At 45.6% G+C, this 25,419-nt stretch overlaps 1 protein-coding gene across 1 annotated transcript in view; it reads right to left on the bottom strand.

The window, feature by feature from the left end:
• The window catches only part of LOC146859134 (uncharacterized), a 2,052,335-nt gene that overhangs the window by 414,815 nt on the left and 1,612,101 nt on the right, over positions 1-25,419 (bottom strand). The window contains exons 91-92 of the mRNA XM_085649806.1: positions 14,604-14,700; positions 8,712-8,896 (exon numbers count right to left, since the gene is read on the bottom strand). Of these exons, the coding sequence (XP_085505932.1) occupies positions 8,712-8,896; positions 14,604-14,700 (282 nt within the window). The remainder of the gene's footprint in view (positions 1-8,711; positions 8,897-14,603; positions 14,701-25,419) is intronic.

Raw genomic sequence — 25,419 nt, 5'->3', positions numbered from 1 at the left:
TCTACAACCGATAACTTGGTTGGCTGTTTTATTTCAAGAAGACGCACTTTTTCATCAAGTTATGGTAGGCCCATAGGGTACGGAACATGGTACTTAAAAAAAAAAAAAGACATTGTACTTAAGTTATACGTGTCCTGGCAGTGAAAAATCTCCAAAAGCCATTTTTCACTGTGGCAAGGCTGACTCTCCCATAGAAAGTCATGGGGTTACATTATAACACCATATAATGTTGAAATGCAGTTTGGGAATAGCTAGCTTAAATGAATAGAAATTTAAAATCCAATCTGATGGTAAAGTCGGATTTTAAATTACTATTTTAAAAATGGCACTGTGTTGGACCCGGCCCTTCTGGCAGGTTCACCCCGGAACTTTTTGCTTTTTATGGGTGACTTGGTTTAGTGATTTGTGGGTTTCTGCGCACTTTACCGCTGTGTCCCAGGGTAAAGTGCGTGCGTGTGTTGAGGTTGGCCTGCCCTCCCATAGGAATGCATGGGGGAATGTATGTGTCCTGGTAGTTCCTGATGCGTGGGGTGTGCAGGCCCGAGTTTGGTATGTGCGGACTCGTGTGATTGAATGCTGCGCGATGATGTGTGCGGCGTGCAGGTACCTAGTGTGGAAGTGCCACTTCTAGAAGTGGGCACTTCAGTGTGCAGTATGAAATGTGTGGCTTTGGGCCCAGCCTTTGCCCCCCTGCTCTTGGAAGGACTTTATTACTGGACCTTTTTGATTTACAGCGCCTGGGAGCGCTCCTTGGACTTTGTAGCGCTGGGCGCGCTGTTTTGCTTCCTAGCGCTGTGTGCGCTTTGATTCTGGAGGCCGGTGCCCACCCGGCATTGTGATCGCCATAGCGGGTGCCTACCCCGCTTGTTTGCGTGCCTTTGGCCGTGAGGACGACCGCGGGTGCCCACCCCGCATTGTGTGATCGTTGGCGGGTGCCCACCCCGCTTATTGCCTGATTACGTTGCGGGAGCCTACCCCGTACTGCCGCTGAGGAGCCGGGCCGCCGCGCTGCCTGCAGCGACCCGGAAGCGGAAAGAAGTCACGCCTGGTGGTGGGCGGGACAACGAAGCCGTGCGTTGGTGGAGGGAAGCGGACGGGAGGCTACCCCGCGCTTCCCGGAGCAGAGAGAGGAGAAGTGCGGCCGGAGCTGCTGCGGAGGGGGCGCGAGGCACATTGTCGGTGCCTGCCCCTCCGCGTTGCAGAGAAGCCTCAACGTCCATCGTCCGCCGAGAGAGAAGACGACGCGGGAGTCCCCCGAGCAGCCCGGTGAGTGTTTAGAAGGGCTGGGGGACTCCGCGCATGTGCTGGGGGTGCGGGGAGCAGTGTCCACGAGCCCTGTGAGGCTCCAACGAGGCACCTAAGTTTCCGAGCCGGTTGAGGCTCCAACGAGGCGCATTGTATTTCCACCGAGCCGATTGAGGCTCAGCGAGGGGGGCGCCTTTCTGGTGATCAGAGCCCCCTGGCTCCCACGTAGTGGGGGACATTCTTTTTGGCAGAGCCCAGGGAGGGCTCCAGAGGCACGCCGGTGCCTGAGTTCATTCTACAGCTGCCCAGCACTTAGTGGGCAGCTGCCACGTTTAGGTTGGGGATATTTACGTTTTGGCCTGCGCAGCTGGCGCAGCTTGACTGGGACAGGGTGTCCTAGCCCCGACAAGGCCAGTTGGCCTAGGGACTGCCACAGGTGGTGGCTCCTGAGAGTTTCTCGCTAATGTTCCTTACCTGCACCTCTGAATGTTTTATGCATCATGTGTTTCCTTTTATGACACCGCTGAATGTAGTTTCTGCATCATGTGTTTGCTTTCAGAACTCCGCTGAATGTTTTATGCATCATGTGTTTACCTGCCCGGCACCTCTGAATGAGTTTATGCGTCATGTGCCATGTTCTACACCTCTGAATGTTTTATGCATCATGTGTAATGTGTGTTTTCCCCTACAGGTATTGTGATACCTAGGTGGTTGTGTTCCCCTGGTACCGGTGGTACTAGGGAGGTTCTGAGTCCCTGCGTGATAGTCTCCTAAAGTGGTTAGGGTTGTGTAGGTGGTACTTTCTTGTTACCAGTAGTTACTGGTTGTGTGCTATATATATGTTATTTTTGTGCTACAGTAATTTTATATTTGGTGCTAAGTGCTAACTATCTAAAAGTGCTAATTCCTGACAGTGGTCCATGGGGCCCTGTCCCCTGTACATATAATCCCTTGTAAATTCTGCCCGTGCCTGTTGGCACATTGTAAAGTGTGTGTTTTTATCTAATGTGTTGTGTATATTACAAAGGCTATTTTTATAGAATACCTTGTGTGGAGTTTCCTTTGTGGTGGGCCTTGGGTGTTGTTGCTGGGTGCGCGCGCAAACGCTTTACACATTGCCTCAGAGATAAGCCTGACTGCTCGTGCCAAGCTACCAAGGGGGTGAGCAGGGGTTATCTTTGGCGTGTAACTCCCCAGCCCTGACTAGAGTGGTGGTTTCTGCCTGGCTTTGGCGCAAGCCCTAGCGAACCAGAAATCGCCATTTCTAACATTGGTGATCATCGGTGGGATTTGGACTTGCGTTTGCGCTGTACCGCAGCAGCGACTGGCTACACTACAAAACTCTGCATTTAGATAAATCACATTTTGGGGATTATTGTTTTTTTTGGAGTTCCATTATTTCTTCTCATAAAGGTGTCCTTTGTGAATTATGTACCCCTGTGCTAGCTCAGACACTCAGGTTCCTTGTGTTAAACTCTTCTCAGGAACGTCCGCCAAAATGGAGCCGGCTTTTAATTTCTGTGGTCTGTTTAGATACAGTACGTTGGAGTTGGTAAGGTTCTGTGAAGAGAGAGACATAGAGGTGGGTGAGTCAGATACCCAGTCCAAACTGAGGGACAACCTGATCCTATGGCAAAAGGATGAGTGGGAGCGAGAGCGCAGCGAGGAAGATAGGGCCCGGGCCGCACGCCGAGAGGGTGGTGGGTCTGAGGGGAGCCCTGAAGATTCAGAAGAGGAGGAAGGTTACCTGACAGGGACGCCAGTAGACAGTGAAGACCCCATAGATAGGGAGTCCCTTGCTGGGTCCAGTGTCAGGAGCAGCACCCCATCCCTTTCCCTGTCCCCAGAGGAGTGGATAGATAGGAGGGAAGAGAGGGAGCATCAGCTGGCCATGGAGAAGCTCAGGTTAGAGCATGCCAAGGCGATGGCGCAGCTGGGGGTGGAGGAGAAAAAGGGTGAGACCGAGAGGGTCTTGGCGGAAGAGAGGATGGTGGAGGCTGAGAGGGCCTTCGCCAGGGAGAAAGTAGCTCTAGAGGGTAAGTTGTCCCCTGAGCGCATTGGTTTTCTGGATTCCCCAGGGAGGGTGGAGTCCAGTGGTGGCAGCGATAGAGAGCCCAGTGCAGAGAGTCCCATTCCCCATTCCCAGAGTCCGGTACCTGTTTTCCAAGAGGAGGAATGTAGGTTGAAGTTCAGGGGCAGTAAGAAACTGCCTCACCAGTCTTGGGGCACGTTTGTGGGTGAATGTGAGGATGCACTGGATGATTGGTTAAGGGTAAACACGAAACGGGCTTTTGACGGACTGTATGCTCTGGTTATCAAGGAGCAGCTGCTTGGTAGTTGTTATCCCGGGTTGCGCCAACACCTGTTGAGGAATGGCTCTTTTTGCCCATGGGAGCTGGCAGAGGAAGCAGACCGTTGGGAGGGTGCCCAAGGTTCTGATGAGGTATGGGAGAGTACTTCCAATAGCAGTGGCTCAGGGATCTTCCCGTCTTGGATGGGGGTAGAGGTTCAGAGTAGCCCAGCTAGGTCCCAGAGTAGTGAGAGGGGTGTAGGGGCTCACGGCCTATCTCAGCGGAGTAGGAGTGAGTGGGTGACTTTGAGTCCCCAGAGGCCCGAAACCCAGTCTCAGAGCCTGGATGGTTTCTTCAGGGAACACCAGGTAGGGGGCCTAGGCTGTCCTGTTAGGTCACTTGAGGAAGCTCGCCTAGGGTATGGAGAACCTGGAGTCTCTGTAAATGGAGCTCCAGTGGTTCTGGTGTCAGGCAGTACCGCTCCGGTAGGGAGGGTACAGAAGTCCGGCGAGAGGAGTGGCGTGGGGCTGTGTTCCCCGGTGGAGGAGCCAGTGGGTCAGGGACCAGCCGGGAGGGCTGAGTCTCCTAGAAGTGACCATGGCGACTACACGTCTGTCCTGGGGGATCTTCGCGCACTGTCAGGTGGACAGGGGACGGGATTTCTGCGCCAGGCAGACTGTCATGCAACATATGAGGCATATGTTACTCTTGGGGGGATACTGTGTGAGTCCCCAGAAGTCCTGGAGTGCCAGGCAAGTATGCAACTGAAGGTTCTAGACCAGAGGTTGGGAGACCAGTTCTCAGGGAGGGGTCCTGAGCTGGTTGGTGAGTTATGTTACGGGGTCGCCTCTCAGAGGAAGAGAGGGCGGAACCCTAGGAGAAGAGGTAGGGGAGGAGAGCCTCACCCGTGACTGTTGGTCAGCTTGAGGGTACGGACCCTGGGCTGGAAGATCAGTGGATGTTTAGAACAGCCCTGATGAGGGGAAGAGTGGAAAATGGTCACTATGTGCCAGGGGTTACTACCCCCCACTCTGTGGTTAGGCAAGGACCAGTGGCGCCTAGATGGCCTAGGGCCTGGCCCTGGCCGCGGACAGCTGAGGAGTACCAGTGGGGTAGCGCAGTTGGTCCGCCGAGTTCTTTTAGATGGAATTGCATGGGTTTAGAGTGGCGTAAAACCGGAGAGTGTCCCTGCCGTTGCAGGCCTGCGTCCGTGTTTTGTCGCCCAAAGCAGGGAAGACCTTCACGGTGGTGATTGGTCTACCCTGCGTTTTGGCTGGAAGGGGGTTGTGTTGTACCCGGCCCTTCTGGCAGGTTCACCCCGGAACTTTTTGCTTTTTATGGGTGACTTGGTTTAGTGATTTTTGGGTTTCTGCGCACTTTACCGCTGTGTCCCAGGGTAAAGTGCGTGTGTGTGTTGAGGTTGGCCTGCCCTCCCATAGGAATGCATGGGGGAATGTATGTGTCCTGGTAGTTCCTGATGCGTGGGGTGTGCAGGCCCGAGTTTGGTATGTGCGGACTCGTGTGATTGAATGCTGCGCGATGATGTGTGCGGCGTGCATGTACCTAGTGTGGAAGTGCCACTTCTAGAAGTGGGCACTTCAGTGTGCAGTATGAAATGTGTGGCTTGTCTGGCGATTGGCTGGTGGAGGTCATGTGACGGACTAGGGAAATCCCCAGAGTCAGGAGGAGTCACCCAGTGGTGAATGGGAGTTTAGCATACTGATGGCTGGGGAGGAGTATACCTGGGTCCTGAATAGGACAGGGCTTTCCCCACACACTGCTGGCTCCGGCCCCTGTGGTGCGTCTGATGACCCTGGCCTGCCAGTGAATAGGGAGAGGGGCTGAGCAAAACAAAGTGCTCAGGAACCAGATGTAACTGGTTCGCCCCTTCCCTGCACCTTGCAGACAAAGGATTTACTGTATAAAAAGGGGCTGTGTCCCCTTACATGGGGGTTCTCTTGCAGGATCATCTGGAGGGGGCCTGCTGCTGCTGGGCGCCAGGAGAGACCGCCACGGAGGACTGCCTCCCTGCTGGAGGGCCCTGTGTGCTGGCTCTGGGCCCAGCCTTTGCCCCCCTGCTCTTGGAAGGACTTTATTACTGGACCTTTTTGATTTACAGCGCCTGGGAGCGCTCCTAGGACTTTGTAGCGCTGGGCGCGCTGTTTTGCTTCCTAGCGCTGTGTGCGCTTTGATTCTGGAGGCCGGTGCCCACCCGGCATTGTGATCGCCATAGCGGGTGCCTACCCCGCTTGTTTGCGTGCCTTTGGCCGTGAGGACCACCGCGGGTGCCCACCCCGCATTGTGTGATCGTTGGCGGGTGCCCACCCCGCTTATTGCCTGATTACGTTGCGGGAGCCTACCCCGTACTGCCGCCGAGGAGCCGGGCCGCCGCGCTGCCTGCAGCGACCCGGAAGCGGAAAGAAGTCACGCCTGGTGGTGGGCGGGACAACGAAGCCGTGCGTTGGTGGAGGGAAGCGGACGGGAGGCTACCCCGCGCTTCCCGGAGCAGAGAGAGGAGAAGTGCGGCCGGAGCTGGTGCAGAGGGGGCGTGAGGCACATTGTCTGTGCCTGCCCCTCCGCGTTGCAGAGAAGCCTCGGCGTCCATCGTCCGCCGAGAGAGAAGACGACGCGGGAGTCCCCCGAGCAGCCCGGTGAGTGTTTAGAAGGGCTGGGGGACTCCGCGCATGTGCTGGGGGTGCGGGGAGCAGTGTCCACGAGCCCTGTGAGGCTCCAACGAGGCACCTAAGTTTCCGAGCCGGTTGAGGCTCCAACGAGCCGCATTGTATTTCCACCGAGCCGATTGAGGCTCAGCGAGGGGGGCGCCTTTCTGGTGATCAGAGCCCCCTGGCTCCCACGTAGTGGGGGACATTCTTTTTGGCAGAGCCCAGGGAGGGCTCCAGAGGCACGCCGGTGCCTGAGTTCATTCTACAGCTGCCCAGCACTTAGTGGGCAGCTGCCACATTTAGGTTGGGGATATTTACGTTTTGGCCTGCGCAGCTGGCGCAGCTTGACTGGGACAGGGTGTCCTAGGGACTGCTACAGGTGGTGGCTCCTGAGAGTTTCTCGCTAATGTTCCTTACCTGCACCTCTGAATGTTTTATGCATCATGTGTTTCCTTTTATGACACCGCTGAATGTAGTTTCTGCATCATGTGTTTGCTTTCAGAACTCCGCTGAATGTTTTATGCATCATGTGTTTACCTGCCCGGCACCTCTGAATGAGTTTATGCGTCATGTGCCATGTTCTACACCTCTGAATGTTTTATGCATCATGTGTAATGTGTGTTTTCCCCTACAGGTATTGTGATACCTAGGTGGTTGTGTTCCCCTGGTACCGGTGGTACTAGGGAGGTTCTGAGTCCCTGCGTGATAGTCTCCTAAAGTGGTTAGGGTTGCGTAGGTGGTACTTTCTTGTTACCAGTAGTTACTGGTTGTCTGCTATATATGTGTTATTTTTGTGCTACAGTAATTTTATATTTGGTGCCAAGTGCTAAATATCTAAAAGTGCTAATTCCTGACAGTGGTCCATGGGGCCCTGTCCCCTGTACATATAATCCCTTGTAAATTCTGCCCGTGCCTGTTGGCACATTGTAAAGTGTGTGTTTTTATCTAATGTGTTGTGTATAATACAAAGGCTATTTTTATAGAATACCTTGTGTGGAGTTTCCTTTGTGGTGGGCCTTGGGTGTTGTTGCTGGGTGTGCGCGCAAACGCTTTACACATTGCCTCAGAGATAAGCCTGACTGCTCGTGCCAAGCTACCAAGGGGGTGAGCAGGGGTTATCTTTGGCGTGTTACTCCCCAGCCCTGACTAGAGTGGTGGTTTCTGCCTGGCTTTGGCGCAAGCCCTAGCCAACCAGAAATCGCCATTTCTAACACACTTTTATAAAGTCTGCATTAATTCCCTGCTTAAAAGTAGGCCTTTTGGGGATAATCCCCAGTTGTCCTCTTACAGCCTCCCAGGAGGAGTAATTTGCTCTCAGCAAAGGGAACAAAAGAGCCTTGGCTGGGAAGAGGTGTGACCTCTTCCTGACAGGATGGCCTGTGGGGTGTGGCCACCAATTGTAAAAGATTTGGAGGGGCAGTCCCTGTTACACCTAGACTTGCCCCTGCTATTATCCCAGTATGGGGGAAAAAGTCGTGAAACTGGTTTTACATGGGGAGTGCCTAATTTCTCTATACATGTCTCAGGCATGTGCCCAGAACTCTGAACAAGGGAAGAAAGATTCTGCCATGCTGGAGATTAGGCAGAGCAGGGACTGCGGGATTGTATAGGACCAACCCTCCAGGAAATGGTGTTGAGATGGATAGGATTGCCCCTGGAAAAATCTTCCCTATTGGTTAGTGAAACATTCCCAATCACAAGCTAAAGCCAGGCATAAAAGTGGTGCGATATCGGTATGGTATGATTGGAGAGGCTACTCGTTTTTAAGGAAGAAGTGGACTGTTACTGCATCATGATGTAAAACATCTTTCAAGAGGTGCGACTTCAGCCGGTTCCCAAATTGGTGCTGGATTGGGGCAGTTCTGGTGGATTTGGGAATATTGTTCCAGATCCTAGAGAGAATATATGTTTTGTTTTACTTTTCAGCAATTCTACGTTTTAAATTTGATGGCGTCCTGGCTTTGTGTGTGTCAACAGTCACCAGATCATGTGAGCTTGTCAGCCACACAGGCAGGGTTGAGGCTCCTAATGGCTTTGTAAATGATGCATCTAGTTTTGAAGAGGGCGCAGGCTGGCAAGGGAAACCAAGAGAATTCAATCAGGGAGGGGTGATGTACTTATGGTTCCTCAGCTGCTTGATGAGGAATGCTACAGCATATGGGATGCATTTAAGGTGGGCCAGTGAAGTATGTTCGCAGAGCAGGCAAAGTAACTTAGACTTAATGTGGCAACATGTGTTGTGCATCAGCCACAACATATTTTCAATTTCAGCACTACAGAGAGATTGGCTCACTGCTAGTCCTTTGGAGAAAGTGTGCTATTAGAAGAGAGCCCTTAATATGTGGCATCTGCTCATGCTGGGGAGCATCGCCTCCTGAGACTACTTTGTTGCTACTAACACGTAAAGGGTGATTCTTGATATGCGAGACACTCTAGTTTCAAATGAATAGATTCCCTTCCCACAAGCACATTAGAAACATCAAGTATGCACTCCGCAGAGTGGTAAACATACCTGATTCAGCTGCACGTGACTCACTGTCAATAGATGAGTGAACCCTGGTGCAGGAAGCGCCTGCTGCACCAAGAGAATCCCATGCAGAACGCAGACTCCAAAACAAAAAATGCGTACATTCATCTGCATCGCCTTCAGTTTCACATAGTGCTCCTCTTTCACCTGATCAAGAGCTGATAAAATAGCTGCAAGATAATAACATATACATCATAACATGTTATTTTCCATAAAGAAATGTTCGCATTTTCACTTTGTATCTGTTACTGCAAGCAAGAGAGGGAGTGAGATGTAGACTGAGTGAGAGAGGAGTGATAGAGTGAGCAAGGCACAGAATGAGTGAGCAAGGCCATTTACACAGGACATGCTGTGGGCCCAATGACCTCTTCAATAACGTAAGCTAAACTAAGAGTTTGACATGGGAATACATTAAAGTGAGAGGCGCTATAATGCTGCTGCAGTTAGGAAAAGATCATCTCAGGTGTAGGTTGCATCTCCCATGTATTGCTGCTATGTCCAGACGATCAACTGTGAACTATCAAAACAAACGAAACGGCCTTAAAAAACACAACCATTACAGATAACATTGAATAAGTTCAACGAGAGGGGTCAGAGACAACACAAGCAATCAATACACTTTATGAGACAGAATCTATATTTTCTGGCATTGTGAAGAGCCTAGCGTGCAGCAGCTATGTGGTGGTGTTCTAGGGGTAGGGTAGTGGGGGGTGGGGAGGGGGAGGGAGGGGAGTCTTGTAGTATTTGCTGGTTTGGTCTGCTGATAGTTCTAAAAGTAATATTATGCTGTTGGCAGATCTGCCATTTATCTCATAGGCTGATTGCTTTCACAGTCTGTTGTTTAGTGCTAGTAACACCAAATGAACTCTGAGATGTCAGGAACTACCTTAGACCATCTCATTAGAGCCTCCCTCTAGCTATTCTTTTCTCTGAACGCCTGTTCTGTGATCCATCATTTTGCAGTCAATCAAAGGACACAATCTGTTCCTTGGGTGCTTGCAACACGCTCATTAAATACAGTTTTTCTATATTTTGCTGATTGGGTGATGCAATATCTTTTGTAAAGCTGATCAACATAGGTGTTACCAAAGGTGCAGTGATTTGACTGAGACAATTATTGAGCACATTTTGTCAGTTGTGCCTAATATAGTTGTTTTAGCATTAGGTTGTGGAAAAACCATTGTGAGTTGGCAACTTGCATCCTTTTTAGGTCTCGCTGAGCCCCAGCACTTGCGCTGGCTCGAAGAGACATTTTGTATGTGGGCTTTTCAAAGTGCTGCTGGCTGGCCTAACGCTTGCGTTCACGCGATCGTGCACGCACGCAGCCGGCCGCCAGCAGCACTTTGAAAACTCGTGCGTCATCGCGATCGCAATCACTTTCGCTTTCAGAGCGATCGCGATGACGCACGCACACACACAACTCCCGCTTCTCCCCCTCCCCCACCACATATTGCATCTCTGGCCGCTCGCGCGCGGCCAACGCTTGTTTTAAACGTTGCTTTCGGTCCCGGACCCTTGCTGTTTCCGCCTTCTGACCACCATCTGACAGAAGCACAGCATTTCCAATGTAAATGCTAAGGTGCTGGACACCAGTTTGTTGTAATTTACCTGTCCGGATTGTTTTCATTTAAATTTTTGTATTTACATTGTCTCCTTCCTTCCGCCCCTCGCAGTTTGTTTTCCTTGAACCGCCCCGTCTTACAGTCCCTTTAACCATTTTGGTACGGCAGTGATGGTGTTGCTCAGCCCCAACTAGCATGTTATTGTCAAGCCTCCAAATGTGCAGCACATACACGGCGTACAAAGAGATTAACGTGTTGCCTGGAGCACATTTCGGGAAGAACATTAAATGAAAGCCCAAACCCGCTTTGTGGTACCGCAACTTGCTTTCACTCATTTTATTTGTTTCCAGTGCTATTTTAGAGCTTTGTGCAAACTACACTCGCGGTTTTACTTTTCACTCACAGTACTACCAGTATTTTGCTGGTAATAACATTGAGGGAATAGCGTATTTTTGTTTTTTAAACAGCATGCACAAAAACAGTATAATTTCAATTTGCACCAGTTATTTCCCATGTCTGTGTCAATGTAAAAATCGCCGCTGCACACCCAGCACCAGGGCAGTGTGCCTCAATGATGCAATACCCGCACCAGTAACGGAAATATGAAGAAAGACTGAAGGTAGTAGCTACAAGCTGTGCTCTAGTTCTGCTCTCCAAAAAATCAGCAAAGAAACAAGCAACTAAGGACATTTCATTGAAGAAACCATTGAGCAGGAAACAGAAGGAAATCCTACAGAAGGTTATGGAGCAGAAAAAAAAGCTTGAGGTATGTAAACACTTTTATTGTGCAAAGGCCATCAATTTCAGGATGATCTCATTGGAGTGAAGCGATGGCTTACATTGAATGAAGAAGCAGCTCTGAGCACTGTACCTGTTGTGTACTTAAGGAAAGCAGCTGCATTACCTGTTCTGTGTGTCACTGAAGCGAGTTGCGGCTGTCTGTGCTTACCTGTTGTATGTCAGGTCCAGCTGGGAAAGCAGACACTACACTGACTTTTAGTATGAACCTCTCTTACAGGCTCTTCTTTTCTGAAACCCTACAATAAACCGGCAGCAGGAAGGGGGCAAGGATTTTCTGTGCTACTTGGAAAATAGCATTTTGCCATTAGCATGAACCCTGTTCGGTAAATAAGAGCCTATGTTCCTACATTTTCTTGTAATTTGTTGGTGGAGCCCTAACTTACTGCCTTACCTCAGCTATAGAAAGCGCTATTTCCGGGGCTTTAAGTGGGCCGGTTCTCTGCGGCTTCCAGCGCCTCGTCAGGAGGTAATATGAGCTATTTAAATTCGAAAACGAATGCACGAGCAGAGCCAGAGGTCTCTTCAAAGTGTAAACAGGCAACAGAGGCACTATAGGTAAGCATTTGGCAAAGCAAATCGTTGTGGTTTCTGTTTAAAAGTTTCCTCACGCTTTAGACAAAATTAACAGGTGCCTAAATCAGTGCAAGGGAAAAGTTGTGAAAATTTTCACTGCTACCGTACGACGCACCATACCCTGAAAAGCGCTATTTTAATGTGTTTAGCCATCATTGGGTGTCACCAACAGGAGTGCCCTGAAGCTGACGCCTTATCTCACCACATAGAAATATTAAGGAGCTTCACTAATGCAAAATGTATAGCACAGAGTGCAACAGTGCAAGCTATATGCAGAAGTACAAAGACACACACTAGTGCAATCTAAATGTAATATGAACAGAGATAAAAAAAACTCTGAGAACGTTCACAGCAACGTTAATAGGCTTCTTAGTCCCTCCTTAATACCGCCTTGTCTTCATTTGTAACCTCCCATGAGGACTGGCCCTTTTACTTATGTTGTTACATGTTATGTTGTATTTAGTCTGTAAGCTCTTTTTGCTTTGAGTTTCTCCTACTGCAGGCACGACATGCTTTCCTGCAACATTCATCGCGCCATGTGCGCTCTCACTTTACAAGCAGCCCAGCACAATGGCGGCTCCTTCTTTTAAATGCAATAGGTCTCACATTTACAAGGGTTTGAGCCACTGGCATTGTAAATGACAATGCCTTTTATTTATGTGTTAATTATCAAATTATATTAAAAAAAGGCATTGTCATTTACAATGCCAATATCTTAAACTCTCGTAAATGCGAGACCTATTGCATTGCAAATGCTTGTTTACTGGTGCTATGCTACTCCTAACAGAATGAATAGCATGTTGGTTCCAAGGAAAATAACACTGTGGGCTTCCTATGAAGTACAACCAATCATTTTTGTTAATAATCAGAGAGGTGTATGTACATATATAGTTATAACCACAATATTGCTTCTGAGCTGACCCTCGATCTAGTCAACAGAAGGTTTGGGTTCATACAGAATAATGGCATTTACAAGCAGTAAAAAAGTAACCACCATGCCATTTAAGTTTAAATTATATTAACATCATCTGTCTGACATCATGAATTTCCCAAGAAAGATTTTATTTGGAGTGCATTGTATTAGTATTCACAGACGGGATCAGGGGTTCTTGGTTATTTAATGTGATCTAACTATTAGAAGTGCTTGCTCTGCAACAAGCAGGAGTTGTGTGAAATGTCCAGTGCGCTGCACATTTACAAATGTTTCCTTTAATGCTGAAAAACATCTTCAAATAATTGCTGGCACTGAATAAGTTACATATGCTAATTTTAAACTGTATGGCAAAAGTTTCTACTGATATTTTCAATGTTATATATTACACATGTAAGTTGTTCCCGAATGTTTCCTTTCTAACTGCATCTGTGCAAATATGTGCCAGTAAAAATAAATACTCCCAAAAGATAGTGTGGTCATTGGGAGACAATAGACAGCAGTAAAGACATCAGTCACGATTACTAAAACTACACTGATTAGGAATTGTTACAAAGAACTTAAATGTTTTTAGCACATACAGGCACATGCATCAACCACAAAACCGGTCTCAAACGGGCAGATTCTCAGAATTTGCCCCTTTGCGACCGGTATTTTTGCATTTGGGATGCATCATCCCAAATGCAAAAATCGCAATTTAAGGAATCTCAAAATAGCGATTCCTTAAATAGCAATTGCATTTAAGGAATCCCTAATTGAGATTCCTTAAATGCAATGCATTAAAGTTTAAAATATAGCGATTTCGCTACTAGCGGGAGCATATTACCATGAAGCTGGACTTCATGGTAATTTGCTAAAACTTAGAAAAATGCACTTATTTGCATTTTTCTAAGTTTCATGTTGCACAAACACATGCCCTTAGAGCATGTGTGTATGCAACATGTGTGCAGAGTTCAAATACATGGGTGCAATAGGGTGTCATTTTGACACCCTTGCACCCTAGAAATTGCGGGAGCAATTTGCGAGTACCTACTGGTACTCGCAAATTGCTCCCGCAATCTCCAATGCATTCCTATGGGCCTGGAGGTCCATAGGAATGAATGGGAAGCCATTCATTAATTGTGACTCGCAATTTGTGAGTCGCAATTAATGAATGTTAAGGAATCGCTATTTTAATAGCGATTCCTACATGCATAGGCTTTTGCGAGTCCTTAATTGCGTGTCCTTAATATTCGCAATTGAGGACTCGCAAAAGCTTTTCTTGATGCATGTGCCTGATTGTGTTTAAAGTGTGCTGATTTCGTTACTAATAGAGGATAAGCATCAGTTTCAGACTTCGGATATGGACCTAAGAGAAGAGGCCTCATTATCAGAGAGAATCCTTTGGGAAAGCACAATACCGATAAGTTCATGTCATGACATTGACTAGAAAATATTGGCTGCTTTCAAATGTAAAATTAACAGAATGGATTTGGATGTTGAACTCAAAAGATGATATTAACAGAATACATGTCGATGTTAAATTTAAAAGATGATATTAAAAAATATGTGTAGATGTTGAACTCAAATTATGATATTAACAAATTACATATGGATGTTAAATTCAAAATATGATATTACCAGAATACAATTTGATGTTGAATTCCAAATATATTAACTGAATACATGAGGATGTTGAATTAAAAATATATGAACAGAATACATTGGGATGCTATATTTAAAATATATCAGCCTAATGCATGGGGTTGTTGAATTAAAAATATATCACCATGATACCTGGTGCTGTTAAATTAGTTATGATATTAACAGAATACATGCGAATGTTGAATTAAATATGATATTAATATAATACACGTAGATGCTGAATTTAAAATATATTAACATTCGTGTGGATGTTGAATTCAAGAGATATTACCTGAATAATCATAGATATTAAATGTGAAGTATGATATTAACAGAATACAAGTGGATGTTGAATTCAAAAGAAGAATGGGGTGCTAATGTACTCACCAACTTGCATTAAAACTACTGGAGATCCACTGGGTGCCAAAGGACCAAGAACTGCTGTCGTGGTAATATGTGTTGACGCAAAGACGTGCCACGAAACCTGCAAAATGCAAGCTATTTGTAAGTATGTATCTGTATTGAGTTCCACAGTGTGAAATAACGTCCATCTCCTGTTTCAGGAATAAAAAACACCTGACCGCCTAGTATTCAAGACTGTAATTTCATTTACCAACGGAAGAACACACAATGAAATTGTCCCTTGAGCTATACAACATCATAATGAATTAGTAAGAAATGTGCATCTTGTTAACTCACAGTAGTTAGATTGCATGTTCTGAATTTCTATTTGCATGAAGCCTTTTTTAAACTAAGAGAATCACAGAATACATTGAGGTATGGCGAATGCCTGCATTATAACATGCTAATTACGGTGCTATTCCCTTCTAGACAGAGTTGTGGAACAACAACTAAACAGTGCAAACCAGTGTGCGGTGTATAACTAATAATGACACTTTATCTGGAATGTCTTATAACTACTGCATCCATTTTAAATACTAATCACAGAGATCGAGATGCTATACTGCAGAATGCCCGCAAGTCAGGACCCCTGACATACGAAAATGCCTCTATCTTGGACTTCCCCGATTGCACTAAAAGAGTACAGGATAAGAGAGACACATTCTTGGCTGTTAAAGGCAAACTCAAAGACCTAAACTAGCAAGATAGCCTAATGTTCCCAGCCAAACAACGCATACAGAGTGGAGGCAAAGCTTGTTTCTAACCACATCTGAATCTGTTTGGGAATGGTTAGAAACCGCATCCGGAAAGAACAGCAGCACAGGAGACCCATGAGTGAGCAGCACCAGACGGATGCACAGCCAAAGGCAGGGGACTTCCCAGAGTGTGGGCCTCAGGGAGATCAACATGCAGAATTGAGGTTCTGTTGTGTGCAGATTTAGATTCCGTATATAGGTTTCCCGATTTATGCCCTTATATAGGTACAATTCACATTGCCCTTATTTGGACATAGAAATCCGGCCCTTATTTAGACATTGTCCGTACAAACCAAATACAGGCATGGCCACCTACATCCGTCCATCCACGTCACAACGAATTCTTGGAAAACCTGACCCTTAAGCCTTTAGGAATTTCCCTCAGCTTGAATATTGATTTCTCCAAGAACTCATTAAGTATGCATGAACATCTATTCCTTAGGAGTTCATTCATGACGTTCCTCTGCCCGACTTTTACGTCAATATTGGCATCCTAGACACCTTCAAGGTATATATATACCAGCACTTGCCCTGGCAAATTGCGGTTTCTGGAGGATTCGATCCAACCCAGACTACGCGGTACGCCACGGCAAGTTCGGAAGGAGATCGAGTTCCAGCCTGATGCACTGACCTGACGCTGTCATCCTTCTTGCAGAGAATCCAGCTCCAGTGCTCTCTGACTTCCCTTGCGGGGGGTTAGACTATCGAGTCCAGAAAAGAGATTCCAACCTCTCTCATTCTAAGGTATGGAGCTGACTAAGAACTTAGAGAAACTTTTGGCAACTCTTGGCTGAACTAAAATAAAGCTACCTATACTTTTGAAATGGCACCTACTTCAAACCTCATGCTACACTTAGGTTAGGTACACTGGGGTAGAACAATTTAGAAGCATTAGGTGAGTATCACATTCTAGCTTATGTTATTTATGTATGTATTTTGATTAATATATGTCATATCTACAAACCATGCTATTGCAGTATTATTTTATCTTACTGCTCACCTCATACATATTGTACTTTGCAGTCTGTCTTACGAATGTAGCAATTCATATCTCTTGAATGAGAAATAGGACTGTTTAATAAACCCTTTTATTGAAACGCCCGTCTCTCTATTTCTGTGCAACTCTGTAGAAACGAAGCATGCACGATTCACTGAGTGAAACTGTTATCTATTGTTTCCACGATTCTGAGACTGTTCCAATTCTAAAAGGAAACAAAGTTGTCATGTTTATGCGGTTGTCAGAGACTAATCCCTTCTTGTATATTCGAGAAGTTTCTAGTGACCTCTGAGTTAGCTGGCACACACAAGTAATTAAGTTTAATATACTCGATAGAGACATGCTGACCGTAGTCCTATGTCAAATCTATAGTATGTTATTCCAATGCGCAGAGCCTATCAGGGATATAGGAACTACACTACAGTTCCACCTGATTGTACACTGGGGAAAGCACAGAGAGAATCAGACAGTGAGGAGGGGCTCCCTGACATAGGCCTGGTGGGACAGGCGACAGCAGAAGAGATTACTAACTCGGACTATTAAAGCCTGCAACTGGCCGCCCGGACAGACGTTTGAACCCAAGCAAGCAACAGAGAATAGCTTCTTCAGGGCAGAGCACAATGCAGCGCGAGGTGTACCAAGCAACCGAAGCACTGCCTGAGGGGCTCCAGGTGAAATATGCATGTCACACTGATCTAATCAGGTTAAAAGACTTTGGGGTCCATTAGGATGTAGGGCGGATCGCCACCGCCCGCATGGCGGTGTCGATCCGCCCTACATCCTTCCCCACCCGCCACCCATTTCCCCCCCACCATATTAGTATGGCGGGGGGAACCCCGGCGGACAGAAAGACCGTCCGCCGGTTTTCCACTGGTAGGCAATCCGTCCGATTGCCTACCGGGCAGAAAAGCCAAGGAATATGGTGGCGGTGCCTGGAAGGCATCGCCATCCATATTTGGATGATGGCGGGGACTTGCCTTTCCATGGCGGAGACTCCGCCATGGAAAGGCAGCCGGTTCTGGCTTTGGGGGCCCGCTGCAGGCCCCCAGGGTGTTCAGGGGGTGGGGAGTGCACAGGGGGGATACCCATGGTACCCCCCTGCATTGTCATGGACATGGTGGCAGGCACCTCGCGGTGCCTGTCACCTTGTGCATGGCAATACACAATGTGCATTCCCAGCATTGTGGCGGGCGGTGCTGTGAGCACCGCCCGCCACAATGCTGGGAATGGAGGATGCCACCGCCGCAGTGGCATCCTAATTGCAGGTGCGGACCACCACACCACTGGCGGGCGGTCCCAGCACCGCTAGGGTGGCGGGCAGACTAAAGTCCGCCCGCCATCCTAATGATGCCCCAAGACTGAAAATGGGGGGTATTACATGATACCTTATGACAAGAGAGATGAGAGAAGCCTGACTCTGGCAATTACCACTCTGCTGGCTGCCAGTGCAGTGGAGGGAGTCGAACACGTCAGGCAGTATTTCTACGCAGTACAAACAACACAGTTAACATTTTGCACCCCAACTGAGGATAGGTTTATCTAGTTCTTAGCGGGTGGCAGACAGGGTTGCTCTGGGAGTTCTCTTTGAACAGATGGGCATCACTGGAACCCTAATAAGCTACCCAAAGGGCGGAATTGAGGAGTTGGGAAGCTGTGCAATTGTATATGGGTTTCGGGATTGGCTCGGGATTGGCTCGGACAGGAAACCTCCATCTGCACCACAGCGTCAGACACAATAGACGGTTATACCCCCACAGGTACACACACCACTATATGACATGAGCAGCATCTGTAAATTAATAACTTGCAACATAAGTGGTCACTTTAAGAAGCATCACAGAGTACACTCATACATAACGCTATATGGAATTCGCAGTGTGATACTGCAAGAGGCCCGTATATGTGGCAATAACATTCTCAAGGTCAGAAGAAATTAAGAGCCAGATATACGAAAAGTCCTATTCTAGGTAATTGTAATTAGTAGATTTATATATAGCGCAGCTTATCACCCGTGAGGGTATCCAGGCACTGTCCATGGGTGCAGGGAGAGTAAGTGATTTGCCCAGAATCACAGGATGTTGAACCGACACTGAGATTCAAACCCAGCTCCCCAGGTCCAAATTCAACAGCACTGACAGCTGTGCCACAAACTCTCCCGTACACTGGGGGGGGTCTTGGCACCAAGCGTTCACTTTTCCCTGAAAGATACAGTAATAGACAAGAAGGAAAGATATGCAATACTGGTTGGAACTCTGACTTCCATTGATACTTGCCTAACTAACATGTACTCCCCAAATTTAGATGATGGTAACTTCTTCCCTGTGATAATGAAGAACCTGGCACCCTAGATACAAGTAGAAATGATCTAGGATGGAGACTTAAATTGTGTACTTGATGAAGACGTAGATAGGCATCACCCACAACACAACATTTAGCCTAATATGACCAAGAGTATACCCAAAGCTATGAAGGGGATGGGACTGATAAGTTTATGGAGAACCCACCACCCAACGAATAAAGCATACTCATGCTTCATACCAGCTACAGGCACTCACAGTAGGCTGGATCATTTGCTTCGGCTGAAAAGTATTGAAAAGATATTTACTTGTATTCCTAGTTTTATATCATAGGTGTCCTCACTGAAGTAATAAACACAGAATATTTCAGTACATTTACGGGCATCCTGGAACACTCTTTTTTCAAATATTTAAAGTCATTATTTGTTGGAGGTAACCACCACAATGTCCATAGAATCAGGGTTACCTAAATTTAAGAATGTGACAGACCTGCTTTGCTACTGATTTTTTCTGGATAATAAAAGGCAACTAATCAATATAATGTGATCACATTGAAGCATCTGACCAGCGGCAACCCTGAGTTTAATTTAAAGAAACGCCTATTAAGCACATAAAAGTGAAGTAAAAAGGTAGCCTGTTAGGTCAAGAGTTCAATGAGTACAAGGAAAATACACTGTTACTTTATGGAGCTAGCAGCTTTCCTTCCCAGCATGAACTCGACTGGCAGTTTGTCTCACACCCTCAATTCTTTTTGAATGGTGGAAATGATTTGCAAATGACAAACATATAGCAAATGTATTGACAACCGGGAAGGAGGGAGGGTTGTTTATGACTTCAGAGAGGATACCTATGATGCACAGCAAGAAATACAAGTAAGTAACCTTTCCTTCTGCATCGTAGGATTCTCACTAATAGTTATAAATAGAGAATTGAGTAGCAAGCATATCGTTAACTTGTGAGTGTCAATACAAAGCTATAAACAATAAAATAATTCAAGGTGTAGACAAAGCAAGCGTGTGGCAACTAAGAATTACTCTAATTAAAAATATTTTTTCAAAGTTGCATGGCCTAACAAAGAAACAGCTCTTGAATCTTCATCTAAACAGTAATGTTTAGCGAAAGTATGTACCAATTTCCATATAGCTGCTGTACAAATTTCTGTAATTGGTAAATTTGTAATCCAGGCTAAATATGTAGCCTTATTGTATTTAGAATGGGCTGTAGGTTTATCTGGAAGAGGTTAATTGATAACAAAGAGTAATATAGGAATCTATATACCTAGCTGTAGTTTGTTTACATGACGCCATACCAGTTCTTGAAGGTCCATAATTTATGAACAACTGATTTGTTTTGTGGATATCCTTTTTTCTCTATAAATAGAACTTGAGAACTTTCCGACCCTCTAAAGAGTGAAGGGTTCTTTCTGCTGGTGAAGAAGGGTTATTGAAAAATACCGGAAGTGAAATCTGTTTCTTAATGTGAAAATCTGACACAACGTTTGGTTAAAAAATATGAATGTCTTCTTATTACTACTCTACTGCTGTTAAAAATTCCAAATGGTTCAACACAAGATAAAGCCTGCAACTCGTTAACTCTTCTTGCTGATGTAATGACTACTGAAAAGGCTACCTTCCAGGTGAGGTGCTGCATTGAGATCTTATGTATGTGTTCATAAGGAGGAGCCATTAATTTAGATGAAACTAGATTTAAACCCAAGTAGGAGCAGGCTGTCTACTAAGAGTAAAGGTATTTTTTCAATCCTTCTAGGAAGTCTTGGAATAGTAAAGAATGATCTTTGATTCTGTCCTTTTCTGTATGCTGTTATGGCAGCTAAATGCACTTTGATCGAGTTGAATTGTAATTTTGATCGTGCCAACAAAAGCAGATAAAGTAAAAGCAGATAAAGTAAAATGACATCTTCTCGGCATTTAAATGGATCTTTGTTGTTATGGAGGCACAACATGAACATATTTTCCACTTCAAAGCCTAGAGAATGGCCATATATTCCGGAGGAAGATTTAAGTGTCTCTATTGAATAATTTCAGGGGCCATGCCCCCAAATTCAAGGAGTGTACGTTGGGGTGAAAAATCTTTACAATGCAGACTATATATGACTTTTATCACGCATGACTGTTTTTGGACATCCAGTTTTCTTCCCCCTTGGGGGGACAGGGGTTAACGTTTGTCATCCGACAGATGGTTCTACAGGGGTTTTCAACCCTTTTTCCTTCTAGGGCCGATTCGTTCAGAAATTTAAGGTTGTTTTTCGTTTATATTTTCTGTGACAGTGATCATGGTTTCTGTTAAGAGTCTAGTTCTTGTTCTGCTATTCTTGCATACATGTGTCCGGTTGTTAGTTTTGAGAACTTCAGTAGGATTAGTATCGCAGACCCTACTCCTGTGTTTAGATATGGTATTTAATTCAAAGTTAAGGAATCTGTGGCTAGATGTCTCTATCAGATGTAAAAGTGACTTACCTTTGGTAATGCTATTTCGGGTAGAGACACAGTCCAGCTGCAGATTCATTAACGCCCTGGCCATCCTCCCCACTATTCGAATTACCCTTGGGGTAAGGATTATACCCTTTCAGTGCTGGGTTTATATACCAGTGATCACTATCGCAATGTATATTGGGACTAAACAAATCCCTTGTCCTGGCCACTTAGCGTTTAGTTAGATGTTGCAATAGCATCCTTTTCCAATTGTGTGTGGTTGGTAGAGTGGGGGTGTGTTTTCTCTTTTCCTCTGGATGACACACCAGCGAGCAGTATTAATTTCTTTGTTCTTTCTAAGAAAGTCTTCTTGGTATCATCATCCCGTTACATTGGTACTGTCAATATATCATGTAATGATGTGATTTAACGCACAACCGGTGTTGTTGTTGTATGTTCTGTTTGTCTATTTCCATGCCTTTTATTACCATTGCAGAATGGTTTATAGAGTGCATAGTGTTTTACCTCATATAGGGGTTATTCACCAGGGCATAGAGTTTCTCTTAGCCCTGTGTTTTTTTAATTAATTGGGGATTTCTTTAAAATCCATGTCTGGTATTAATATACCATTTGATGTTTCTTCTTTACTAATTTTTCAAAGATTTTTGATCTTTTTTGGCACGCTGTTTCCACAACCATTTTCTATAGTGGCTGAGAGTTCTGGCGCAGAAGGTTTCACAGAAGAAACTCACTTCTGCGCGCCGGGGGACTTATATGGCTCCACTGATGTCATACCCGGAGACGACTTCACCACAGAGCCATACGATGCCGTTCCCCGGTGTGCAGAGGTACTACTAAAAAATATCCGGTTCCAGACTGGCGCCTGGAGAGAATTCAAAGTTAATGAATCTGCGGCTAGATGTCTCTATCAGATACTCGTTTTTGGAGTAGAGACTGTACCTTCTTTTTTTAATTGCAGCAACTGATGTTTTCCTCCATTATTCCTAGGATGGGATTGTTGTTGTTGGTGTTGCTGATGACGACCTAGGGACTGAGAATAGAAGGACCATTGAGGGGAAATTAGTAGAACCCTCTGTCTGGACTGAAATCGTTAGTCACAGTGATGGTATTGGGTACAATAAAACTTCTTTGTTTCCTCTAAACCCAGTGCTTTAAGTTTAAGGGTTTCAGTCTCTTTCTTCATTCTCTCCATCTCTTCGTTCATGTGACGGCCAAAAAGACTTAGCCCAGTAAAAGGAAGGTTCATGATTTTCAACTGAGCATCCAGTTTCAGGGATGCCAAGACAACCTGTGAAGAGATATATGCCTTAGCAGAATTGTGGAATGGCCAGATCTGCTTTATCTGTGGATGCGCTGATTGATTTGAGACAGCCTGTCCCTCTTGTACAATCAATACACAACCAACCCTTACATTAAGAAGGGCAGAGGGAATGAGAGACAGAATTTGGCCTGCCTCAGTTTGCACTCTCCCAATTGAATATCACTTGCACATCAAACAAACGTGTCCATATGAGGTTGCATGAAATACCTACGTATCCTAGTAAGGGATAATGCCTCTTTGTTGAGGATACTCATATGTCCCTACTTTCAAGATTAATGGAATCTGGGATATTAGTAAAAATATATGGAATAACCTCACACACACCCCTGGGTGTTATGCTTCATCATCAGTCATCCACGCTTGCCAAAGAATCCTCAAATGGTGGGCTGGCCCACGGATGCATCGAGGATACTTGCAGGGAAGAAGAAGTAAAGGATCCAGATGAGAATTAAAAATCCCACTCACCCCCGGATCTCCTTACTATTAGGCGGGTGGTGAGGAGACATATAAAAGGGGATAGGGGATGTGTAAGAAACTATTATGGTTCTTACATCCAATTAGACTGACGTGTTTCAGCCATCCTGGTGGGCGAAAAAAAAAAGGTTCAGGTGCTTTCTTCAGGACCAGAATACTAATTTCCCTAGGATGAATCCTTCTGTGTATACATAAACTTCCAGCACCCATATATACAATGCCAGTGTAAGTTTTCTGCTAGGGAGCGAAGGCTCGCTCATCATTTAGTATTCATAAGGTTCTGTTACATGAAGCATTGAAAGAAAAATAAAATTAAATATATTGAAACAGAAATAATGAATTTCAAAACAGGACATGCATACAAGCAACAAATAGGAGAACCTTATTCTCTCATCAAAGACATGCTGTGCCAACTCTGTGTACACTGCAACTTGAATGTGAGCACTACAAACAGAGTGACATGGTGATCTCTCACTCCAACTCACTATCATAGGTGCACACTCATTGTAGGTATTGATACATCATGCAACTCGAGTCACACAATCCCTTACCCTTACTATGGGATATTCAAACATTATGGAGGAGTCAATGAGGGGAGCCTCGTATCACACACTGCAGAGAGACACGTACAAATAACCTATGGCTAAGTAGCATTATATATGTGAAAGAAACAAATATGGAACTCTCCATAAAAGTCACTTACTTGGTCAAAAGTATCACCCTTTTTTCCACTTATTATGCGTTTGTACTCCTCCAGACGAAAATGGAAGTCGGTTTGTGTCACCTATCGGAATGCACTCGGGGGCGCGACTATGCGGGGTCCGAGTGACGTCAGAGTGCACCCAGCATGGTGTCTGGGAATTGTAGTCCCTAGGATGGGTGTGGTAGCATGCACTGAGTAAACAATCCGGCCAAGAAAAATGTTCATGTCATTAGATTATGTGCCTAGTGCTGGCATTGGGAAATGCAGTCCCCAACAAGGGGTCAGAGATATGCGCTGCATAACATTCAATCAGGAGGGGCACAGAGAGAGCATAGTTTATAACCATAACAGTATCTGTGCTGGGGTGCTGTACTGATTAAATTCAGTTTTCAAAAATATATTTTGGCTATAAGGTACCAGATCAATGTCACAAAACTCCATGTGATTCGGGATTGTAGAGATACGTCCATTCTTGGTGCTACGACTGCTGCAAAATTAGTTCCAAATATAATGTACCTACTTACGTTAACGGTTGAGATTGCTACGGCGACCAACCCGAGCATAAGATAACATCACAGGGGGTACACTAATGGATGATTCTAGGGATCAGACTGATTATATGTCAGCACATGTAGCTGTGTTGCATCAGGCCCCCAGTCTGTTTTATGTGGCAAAACATATTGGCATCCCATTATTGAGATAACCAAATAAGGGCCATCCAAAGTGATTTTATAACTAGTACATCCTTGTTGGACGATACGGCTGGGAATACCCCTCTGACAGTAGTGACTGTATCTCTGACATTCTTACAGGTTAACTCAGTCACGACAAGCTATGTTGTCCTGCAAATCTGGATCCCCTAACGATTCTTGCCCCCCTCGCATTCTTCATAAAGCTGTTGATATTGTAAATCCAGTGATTAATGACATTTTAAATGCTTAATTTGCCTCGGCAGAGGTACCGACTGACTGGAAATTGGTAGTGGCTAAACCTTTGCAGGAAAAACATCTAGCTGACCCTACAACACTTTCTAATCTCTGCCCTAGTGCACTACTTCCTGCATCGAGTAAAATCATGCACACATTTGTGAATGGCCAATTAACTGCTCTTCTGGAAGATGCTAATCTACTTCATCCTCAGCAGTCTGGTATTCGCCCAAGATATTCGACTGAGGCAGCCTTGGTGGAAGTCGCAGATACAATCAAATTAACTTTAGATGCTCGGAACAATACAGTGTTGATTTTATTAGACATATCCACTTCATTTGATACCATCTCTCATGATATTCTGCTCCAACCTATTACAGACTGTGGGATTTCTCAACTGGGACTGTCTTGGATCAAATCTTTACTTACAGAGCAGAAACAAACAGTTTTACTAGGTCCATTTTTATCCCTTGAAAGAATGAAAATCTCAGAAGTACCACTGGTCTCTTTGGTCAGCCAAGCATTATTTAACATTTATACGACCCCCTGATTTAGTTGATTACAGATTTGGAAATAGAAACCACCCCATATGCAGACGATCTTATCACTGGATAAAGCATCCTTTGGCTCAGAGCTCAATTTTAAAAATTGCCTTACTGCAGTCATTTGTTGTGGGATTATTAAAGTTAGTCTAGTCTGGGGGGCGGGGGGGTAGGGGTGCGGGCTGCCTGGGAGGGGGACCTGGCACACCCTCTAACAGAACAAATATGGGTCTATTGCTTTGAGCAGACCCGTTATGTATCCAATAATTATAAGGTCAAGCTTTTACATTTTAGGATTTTTCCATAGGGGGTATGTTAACCCTATGTTGATTG

This window comes from Triturus cristatus, chromosome 3_2 (assembly GCF_964204655.1).
Source record: "Triturus cristatus chromosome 3_2, aTriCri1.1, whole genome shotgun sequence".
Taxonomy (NCBI): Eukaryota; Metazoa; Chordata; class Amphibia; order Caudata; family Salamandridae; genus Triturus; species Triturus cristatus.
Note: the sequence above shows the minus strand (reverse complement) of the source record. Positions and strands in the feature narration are given on the sequence as shown.